At 42.4% G+C, this 10,220-nt stretch overlaps 1 protein-coding gene across 7 annotated transcripts; it reads left to right on the top strand.

Annotated features, from left to right (window-relative positions):
* Window positions 1–10: 10 nt before the first annotated feature.
* On the top strand, window positions 11–9,536 carry LOC125513834. Of its 7 annotated transcripts, none has more exons than XR_007286178.1 (4): window positions 11–116; window positions 1,044–1,115; window positions 1,323–2,135; window positions 3,322–5,120. XR_007286178.1 is itself a non-coding variant. In XM_048679043.1 (4 exons), exon 4 carries the CDS (start codon window positions 6,860–6,862, stop codon window positions 7,691–7,693), a length of 834 nt encoding a protein of 277 aa, XP_048535000.1. In that variant the 5' UTR covers window positions 123–1,115; window positions 2,066–2,135; window positions 3,322–4,848; window positions 6,540–6,859; the 3' UTR covers window positions 7,694–9,536. The 7 variants fall into 7 exon arrangements, 1 of the variants encoding a protein (XP_048535000.1); XR_007286177.1 differs by having other exon boundaries at window positions 2,066–2,135; XR_007286176.1 differs by lacking the exon at window positions 11–116 and having other exon boundaries at window positions 123–1,115; window positions 1,323–1,556; window positions 2,066–2,135.
* The last annotated feature ends 684 nt before the right edge of the window (window positions 9,537–10,220 follow it).

The raw sequence follows: 10,220 nt of genomic DNA on the forward strand, positions 1-10,220 counted from the left end.
CTGAAGCGTGGTCGCCTCAGCTTGCAAGGGACAGGGAGGGAGAGAATGAACCCCATTAACAATCGCGGAAGGGGCGTCCTCTGGGCTATGCCACGTGAAAGATTTTACTGTCGCAGGTAACACCTTCCCACGATACGTAGGAAAAAAAATCATGATAGACTACAGAACGATCGAAATAGTCTCCTCGTGAGTCGGGATCCTCCGCTCGCCGCCGCCACCTCCTCCCCTTCCTCGTCTCCTGCCGCCGCCACCTCCTCTCCTTCCTCGTCTCCTGCCACGCCCCTCCTCTGGCTTTCGATCTCCGCCACCGGGCCTCCTCCTCTCTCCCACGGGCCTTGGGTGTGGCTCCGCGCGAGGCGCTACATATGAGAGGCGTGGCGGGTGGCCTTCGGGGAGCACCTGCCGTCGAGCATGCGCAGACGCTTATCATCGTGCAGCGCCTGCTGCTTCTGCCGGCGGACCGCGAGCTTCTCCGGCACCGCCGCCGCGGTCACCCTACCTCCATCATCTCTTTGGTTAGGAGTATTGGAGGGAGGGCATGGGCGTGATTCCGGCGAGATGTGTCTCGGTTAGATGTCTGCGATGCGACAATCAGAAATCCTCTGGTTTGTCTTCCTCCTTATCTGGCTTTAACCATCCAGGAACAGGCCCACAAGTTCTGAGGCATGAAGTTAAAGCTGCTGAATTAGCTAACATGAGATGGGTTTGTGCACATGTATCTTTAGAAGTTTGAGTCAGTAGTAACTTAGTGTGGTGTATTGCGACCTCAGACGCGACTCTTGTGGATGTGGATATCACCTGAAGACTTGACTCATAGAAATCATCTAATAGGCCAAATATGGCTTGGTGTTTCATCTATCTAATATGTAAATTGTCAGCATGACCTCTGAAATACACCTCCCATTTGACTAGAATCCACCTCCCATTTGACTTAGCGTGGACGTCCAATTTCAGTTTGAGCCTTAATCAGTATCTGTTGGCAGTGTTGTGGTGTTCCTGATTTCTGGGCCAGTGTAATGATTATTGAAATTATATTCCTGCAGTTACCTTCTCAGGAACTAGGCTTTGTCGCCTGTCATGCTTCTCAGGCGTCAAGTGACAGTTAACACAACCAGGTAAGATGTTAGTGCAATATGTCTAAAATAAGTTATAGCATGGCATGATATGTACTTACCTCTTCACCCTGCTATGTTCCTTCCTTTCTTTCTTTCCTTTGTGTAAAGGTTTATTATATTATGTATTTTTAATTGTGTTGCCTCTTTCTCCAACAATGGGCTCTTACAAACCAGCTGAGTTCATCAATTTGTATTCTTCGTCTGTAGGCCTTGTACAAATTAATGTATACTTGAAAGGCTTTGCACAAATGAATGTCTACCTGAAGTCTCTCTCGCTGGTGCATCTCTGTTTAGAGCACAATCGATTGAAATGAGGAGCTATATATGACAATGAGAAGTTGTATATGGAGAACAATCAATTAGAAACCATATATGAAGCCGTATACTCCATCAACTGTATATCGCAATGAGAAGCTGCTTAGATGGGCTTATACTTAATTTGTATGCAGCATTTTACGTGTCACTGTAGTCGCTCTCTTGTTACTAGCAACCTTGGTCGCATTGTATTTCTTTTGTCCATGTGCATTTAACCAGTTATCTTGGTCTATTGTGAAACCAGCCTTTTATTTAGTTTGTGCTTATGGATTGTGGAAGACTGTTATGTTTGATATTTTTCTATTGAATTTCTTCATCTTAATACACCCATGAGGTCCCCTGATAACAATTTTGTCCAAGAGTCTTTCGTTATTGCAATTGCTGTCCAAGAGTCTTTCGTTATTGCAATTGCTGTCCAAGAGTCTTTCGTTATTGCAATTGCTGATGAGGGTGCTGTTGTTGGTAGTGCAAGGAGGTGGTATGACATTGATGGTTTATGCAAATGACAGATGATTTTGGTAGAGTTAGTGCCATTTGTTTCATGGTCGTGCATTGGATGCCTGTAGCTTTCCTTTTGTTGTCAAGATATGTCATTGTATGTTTTTCCTAATTGTTGAAAATGGCTTCATGTGCAGTTTAGTGGTGCGTGGATTAGGGTTTCAGCCATGGGTGACTTTGACTTCATAGCTGGGGCATATGCGAAAGGTACTCTACACATGCTTTCGAAATCTTTGTCCATCGAGGATTTAGCTGTGAAATCTGTTTGACGGATGCCTGTAAAATTAGTCACAGCAAAGTGTGATCGCTTGGACATCACAAGCAATTTGTGATGCTGAGGATCTTGTAGAGAATTTCAGCTAGCTGTGTCGCTGCGATTGTGGATAATTTTTTCCGGATGGAAGAGGAAAGTGAATTCCAATATTATCAAAACAAAATTAGTGAAGTTGGATGAGGATTGGAGTTGGCGTGTAACCTACTTACACACATATGGCATGCTCGTGATCTTGCATGCATCTTGTATGTGAAAAAGCTTTCCGGTGTATGTAGTAGTATGCATGATAAAAAAAGTAGAAATCCGAATTTAAACTGAATAAGCGTAGCATGCATGTCAGGAGATTCAGGATGGCTGATCTACACACGCATAGTCTGATAGTCACCATGTTTGTTGCTCTCTGTTACCAGCTTAATTTCTGTTTATAAATCTCGCTAGCGGCCGCGCATGCCTTGAGGTGTCCCTCAACTCCAAACATAAGCCCCATGTGTTGATTAATTTGTCCCTTGTATGACTAAATTTAGATACATAATGATAAAACCTAATGTTTTGTTATTTAATGGTTATGCAGTATGTCTTGCTGTAGATGAACTAATTGTTTTTTGCATGTCTAATTTTTCACTATGGACGTTTCATGAGAGCTTTTTATTTTATTTTAGCACATATAGAACATAGTTCTGATGGTAAAGACTGCAAAGCTATGCACATGGCTATAATCCTTTTCACTATCCAAAAAATGGAATATAAATGAATGATTGATGCTCAAACAAGGCTCTCATGCAGCTGCCTAAATATAAAGCAACAGATTACTGCTTGAACTTTTGGTGGTCAGCTTTTGTTAATATGCAGATTCATTTGGAACAGCCTCACGCTAGCTGATTTTTCAGGGTACAAATATAGTGAAGTTCTGATTGTAAAGATATGCCTTCCATATCTTAGAACCTCACTCTGTTCTATAGTTCTATTACATACATGCATGTGATATTCACTGTACTTTTTCTCATTGCCCATTACTTCACATGCAATATAACCTATGTAAGTCATCTCTACTGATTTTATTGTATGAACTTTCCTTCTTGCTCTACTTATTATAGCATGTACTTTTTGTCATGATTGCAGTATGCAGCAACCAAGGTGATATGCAGGGCCAAGGTGATGCAAGAACTTCTCAGTTCACAAATGCAAGAGAGTTTTGACTTCTTATGACATTACACTGATCATATTCTGGTGAGATGTTGATGACAGGAAGAATTATTATTGTTGTTCAAGGTAGCTGCAACTATGCACATGATGCAAGAATTATATTTCTGTAGAGGTAGCTGCAACTATGCACGTCAGTTTGATCCTCCTAACTAAAAATAAAATTTAATCTTCTTGGCAGATTCACTTTTCTATATACTAATTTCCGATGTAGTTTGAAAAAAAAAGCAAAAGACTCGGATATGATCATAGGACTACAACATGAAGTTTGACGAGTGTCCCATATCCCATCATTGTTCTCTCAGTTTTCACGACATGATCAAATTACAGAAAAAAAAACCTTGGAATGGTTCTTTTGATTTACCTTCGGTTCTTATTAACGATATAGTTATCTATATTATCACTTTGAAGTGGTGTTCCTGGAACATTAAATTGATTATAAATACACTAGATATTAATTTTGTGCATATCCATGTCCCACCCACAATGCAAAGCAAGACTGCACATATACGTTAACGAATACGCTAGCAAGATTAGTACGCACAATCACGCACACACAGGAGGTGCACACAATAAGAGTCGGGAAGGGGTGGCCACTCGCCTATGCCACGCCAAAGATTTTACTGTCGCAGGCAACACCTTCCCATGGTACGTACTCTGCGATGAACCGGGTGAACCGGGTGATGGGAGCTTGCGAAGTCAATGATATATTTTGGATCTTGCTGCTTGATTTTGGCATCTATGTTGCAGACCAGAGACCACGTATTACAGGTACTATTTCAATCTCTTGGTTATTTCAGATTGCACATATAAACCGGGTGATGGAAGATGTACTGTACTAAGCGGTTGAATTGTCGTGTTGACTGGGGACTATGTCGTTGTCGAAGTCTGTAATCCAGTTAGACGGTCTTCACTTCTGTAAAGTTCATCAACCAGAGTCTATTCTTAGATATTTTGTTTAAGTAAAATTTGCTCAAAGTGATTTAGGATATTGGGCCTCTAAAAGAAAAGTAAGAATCTAAATTCCTAAGTAATTATAACAACTCAAGTGTGATCTTCTTGTTGCTTAATTTTCCAGTTAAGATATCTTTTTGATATAGATTGCCAGGTTCCGTTCTCGCATAAAACTCCCAATCCTATGATCATCATATGTCTCCTGTATGATGTTTTTGCTGGAAGGTCTGCTTACTTTTATGTACATCTCTTTTCTAAAAATGTCACTGATAGTTTGTTTTGCCGAACATATTAGGTTGACTGGATTCCATCTCAATTCCTGTATATCTCTCTAAAAAGGTCACTGGCAAGGTGGTGTGGAGTGAGAAGACATAGAGATGGATGAGGATGACGGAAGGAAGCAGTAGCAGCTCGATCCAGGAACCAACAGCTGGCTCGCTCCTAGGTCTTCAACCCGCTCCCCCCCTCCTTTCAGTCTACCGCATGCAGCAGGTGGGTATACTCAGCTTCGTTGCTCCCACTCATCTTCCTCCCTCCCTCTCTTTCTTATATAGGTTCCCATCGAATGGCAGCTCTCTCTCCCTTTTCCATCTCTGTTTAGTAGATGGTGGAGCAACCAAGCATACATACACATTGAAATTGATTCTATTGTAAGCTGATTCTACATCCAAGAGATCAAGAGATCCTAATGTTATAGCATACGTCCATATTGATGTACATGAGAGACTAAGAATTAAACATGGCAGAGGAATGTGCCGAGACAAGATAAGTGCGCACAAGCCCGCCTTAGGAGGTGCCACCAGGTGGCGCCCCAGCCTCTAGTAACACATGAAAGCCAACGTTGAAAGAATACTTTGTGGAACCACGTTCAAAAGTTCTGAAAAAAATCAAAGAAAAATATGGAATGTTAAAAGGGTGATGTTCTATTGCCATGCAGAAAATGAAGACGAAACACATTACAAGATGTGAGATATGAAAGAAAAAACAGCAAAATCTGTTTGAACTTGAATTTACACCACCATCTTAACATCCGATAATTTTCGAGATTTAGAAACATCGTTTTCGTGTGGTTTCCATCACATGCTAATTGTTGTTGTGCCTGGGAAGAGGTAATAGCACCCCAAGTCCACAAACTTGCATAGAATGTGGTGTTTTAGTCCAAAACTTACAAAATGTTACTGAGGACTCCACAAACTTGACACCCTATGTGATGTTTTGGTCCAGAGCCACTCACAGCGTGACATGTGGCAGTCCAGAGGTGGACCGGTCAGCTGTGGCAATTTTGCACAAAGGCCCTTGGCGTTCACTTGATTCAACCCGCACTACACCCCACTTGAATTAAATGCAACAGGAGTTCACAGATCCGTTCGATCTCTCCCGCTGTCCTGTCGGGGGAGACAGTGTGTGTGGCGATTTGTTGATGACGGTTGTCATGGCGCCGTCGTTGCCGGAGTTCACCGGCGGGATTGAGCCACCTCTTTCCGCTCATCTCATCCGGCCATTTGGCATCATCCCACCGGACTATGGTGAGCTCCTGTCCCTTCTTCCGCCTCTTCCTTGTTCCACCCGTGCTCTGTTTCCTCGTCACCGGGTTGTCGTCGCCGTCCACATCAGCCTCGCCGCGTCTGTGTGTCTCACGGTGGTGTGCTTGTTGGATGCTGTTTGTTTTTCTTACGGCAGTAAGGCTAGGGTTTTTGCGTAGTGGGTTTTGGCCGAGTAGATTAGGTTAGGTTTTAACCTCGCAAAGTCTTGGGTTTGGCCTGACAAGTGGTTCCTTCTTTCTCGTTCACATGTTAGCTTGTTAGATGCGAGTTGTTCGGTCCTCCATTCATGTGCACCGGAAGCAAATCTGGCAATAGTGGATTGTGTTCATTGCCACCAAATTTAGTTGTCCAATGCTAATGCTTACTTGTGCAATGGTGTTAGTGATGCCACCAGTTGGTTGCGTTCAATGGCAGCAACTTTAGTTAGCCCAATTCTTGCTTTTTGGACATTTGACTGAATTTTTTCAGTTAACTGTAGTTATCTGAATTTTGTCAGTGCACTGTAGTTATTCACAATGTTTTTAGTGCACTGTAGTTAACTGAACATCTTATTTAACTGAACTTCTGAGCTAACTGAATTTTACTGTTAATTTTATACATCACTGTGCAATGCTTACAAATTACACATCTTTGATGCAGTGTGTGATTCAGCAAATGGACAAAGGGTGGACACTTCTTTCTTTACACTTGAACTTGAGCATGGTGGACTTTTCTGTGGCCCAATCAGTAATTTGGAGTACTGGAACCCTTCAGTGGAAGTTCTTGATTATGTTGATGCTACCACATTCTCATATTCTTTCCTTGAAGACCACCTAACTTGGTTGGGATATCCAGTGGATGAGCACATACTTTACTGGTGCTTGCCTGACAAATTTGCAGATGGTTTGGTCAGAATTAAATCTGATAATGATGTGCAACACATCATCAGAGCTAGTGTCAATCATAAAGTGCTTTCTGTTATGGTTGACCATGCAGATTTCATCAGCAATTTCAGGGCTGAATCCATATGCACATTGCCATCAATTCAGTGCCCTGTTGCAATGCACACTGAAAGTGAAGCATCTTTCCACCAGAGTGTAATTTCTGTCAATGAAGATGAGCCATTTTTAGAGTTTCCTGCAACTGGAACAGAACCTGAAAGCTTGGTTATACAAGGTGTAGATCACAATTTTCTTACCGAAGATGGAGCAACAGTAATTGAAGATATAGTTGTTTCTGACTCAGATTTCAGTGACAGTGATTATGACATAGATGAGGGGGATGATGATCTTTATGATGACAATATTGACTTTGATGTTGATGAAGAAGCTGAGGAAGAAGAGGATGATGTGGAGGTAGATGACTATTTGCTTGATGAGGAAGATCTTAATCTGCCCATTGAGGAAGCAGAGCAGTTGAGGTACAAGTTTACTGCCTTCAATTCAAAGGTGAACATGGTTGCCCCTGCCTTCAAAGTTGGGATGGTCTTTGCTGATGTGAAGGAGCTTAGACTTGCTATTACTGCATATTCTGTTAAGAACAGAGTCCAGATCAAGAAGTTAAAGAATGACAAAACTAGAATAGAGGCTGTTTGTGAAAGAGGTTGTCCATGGTGGCTAAAAGCTGGGAAGGACAACATGACAGGTGGATTTGTAATCAAGGCTTACTATGGAGAGCACATTTGTCAGAAGAAATGGAAGATAAGGCAGATGACAGCTAAGTTTCTGTGCCAGTATTTCATAGATGAGTTCAGGGATGACCAGAAAATGTCACTTGGTACATTTTCAAGAAAAATCACCAAGGATTCAATGTGACCCCTAACAGATGGAAGCTAGCAAGGGCTAGAACTGCAGCCCTGAAAGAGATCCATGGTGATGAAGAACATCAATTCAGTAGGCTATGGGACTATGGTCATGAGTTAAGGAGTACAAACCCTGGCTCTACATTTCTGTTATCAACTGAGCTTAAGAAAGACCCAAAATTTCCAATGGGCAGGAAGTGTCTGAAGACACTGTACTGGTCTTATGATGCATGTAAAAGAGGGTGGTTAAAGGGGTGCAGGCCTATCATTTTCATTGATGGATGTCACATGAAAACAAGGTTCAAAGGAGTTTTGCTTAGTGCTGTTGGAATTGATCCAAATGACTGCATTTTCCCCATTGCAATGGGTTGGGTTGAAGTAGAATGCACAGGATCCTAGGAATGGTTTCTGACAACTTTGAGAGATGATCTAAACATCACTAACAGTGCTCCTTTCACAATTATGAGTGACAAGAAAAAGGGATTGATAAATGCTGTGCAGAAAGTGTGGCCAGATGCAGAGCATAGGTTTTGTGTGAGGCATATCTATCAGAATTTCAATGAGAAGCACAAGGGAGAGTTGTTGAAGCAAGACCTGTGGGCCATTGCAAGATCACCAAACAAAGTGAAGTGGAGGCAGAACTGTGAGAAAATGGATGCAGATAGTTCAGCTGCATTTCATTGGACTGAAAGACTTGATCCAAAGACTTGGTGTAAAGCATTTTTCAGTGAATTTCCCAAATGTGACATTCTACTGAACAATAATTCTGAAGTGTTTAACAACTATATCCTTGAAGGCAGAGAGATGGCAGTGTTGTCAATGCTTGAATATATATTCTACAAAATCATGCAAAGGCTTGTGAGCAAACAAAAAGAGGTAATAGAAAAGTGGGTAGGGCAGAGAATATGTCCAAAGATCAAGAAGAAGTTAGACAAGAACACTGAATTTGCTGCTAATTGTCATGTTTCAGAAGCTGACCAACAAAAATTCAGAGTTCAGTCTGGAAATTCTATCTACTCAGTGGACTTGTGTTTGCATACCTGTGATTGCAGGAGATGGCAGTTATCTGGTGTGCCTTGTGGCCATTCCATAGCATGTTGTAGGGAAGAAAGAATTGACCCAGAGTTAATGGTTCATGACTGCTACACTGTGGAGAACTATATGAAAGCATATGGCTACACACTGGTCCCTCTAAGAGACCCTAAATACTAGGAGGTGCAGCCATGATACAAGGTTTTTCCACCTGTGTTCACTAAATAGCTGGGCAGGCCAAAGAAAAATAGGAAAAAAACACCTGAAGAGAAAATCAAACATGGTGTGAGATATTTGAACAAGAAATGTGTTACAATGCATTGCTCCATATGTGGCAGAGCTGACCACAACAGAAAGGGCCACTACAGATGGCAGGAAGCACTTGTTGAAGAAGGGGTAGAGCTGGTGGATGAAAATTATGATGATCCTGTTAGGAATAAGCAACTTGTATTCCCATGAGGCCATAGGCCGATATATATACATGTACAGGTGTGGAACATATGCAGGAAACCCCTTATACAACGGGATAAATATAAAGGGGTACATGACTTATATTATAACTCTAACACCCCCCCTCAAACTCATGGTGGATGAACAACACTGAGTTTGGAGAGATAAAAGCCATGTTGTGCTCTAGTCTAAGCCTTCGTCAGGAAATCCGCCAACTGTAACTCGGAAGGCACATACTGAAGAGCAATAACCTGATCCTGCACACCAGCGCGCACATAGAAAGCATCAACACCAATATGCTTGGTGAGCTCATGCTTCACAGGATCGCGTGCAATGCTGATAGCACCTGTACTGTCAGATAAGAGCAAAGTCGGTGTAGTGACAGAAACACCAAAATCCTGAAGTAACCACCGTAACCAAGTCACCTCTGCCTTCAAAAGAGCCATTGCTCGCAACTCAGCCTCGGCACTCGAACGGGAAACTGCAAGCTGTTTCTTCGTCTTCCAGGCAATGAGAGAACCACCAAGAAAAACACAGTAAGCAGAAAGTGAACGGCGATCTGAAGGATCACTAGCCCACGTAGCATCCGAATAGGCCTGAAGCTGTAAAGAACTGGAGCGAGGAAAGAATAGACGGTGAGAGATCGTGCCTCAAAGATATCGAAGAACACGAAGGAGATGACTATAGTGAACCGAGGTGGGAGCAGAGACAAACTGACTCAGTATATGAACCGGATAAGAGATGTTCGGACGAGTGACAGCTAGATAGACAAGACTGCCAACAAGGTGACGATAACGCGTCGGGTCAGGGAGAGGATCACCATCAGTAGCACGGAGGTGAACATTGAGCTCCATAGGAGTCTCAACAACGCGCTCGTCAGTAAGAGCAGCACGAGCAAGAAGATCCTGGATATACTTTTCCTGGGATATAAAAAAGCCATCAGAGGTAGAAGAGACTTCAATCCCAAGAAAGTAGCGAAGAGGTCCAAGATCAGACATAAGAAACTGCTCACTAAGACGGGCCTTTACAAAGGCAATATACTCGGGGTCATCCCCCGT

Source organism: Triticum urartu, chromosome 6 (genome assembly GCF_003073215.2).
Source record: "Triticum urartu cultivar G1812 chromosome 6, Tu2.1, whole genome shotgun sequence".
Classification (NCBI taxonomy): domain Eukaryota; kingdom Viridiplantae; phylum Streptophyta; class Magnoliopsida; order Poales; family Poaceae; genus Triticum; species Triticum urartu.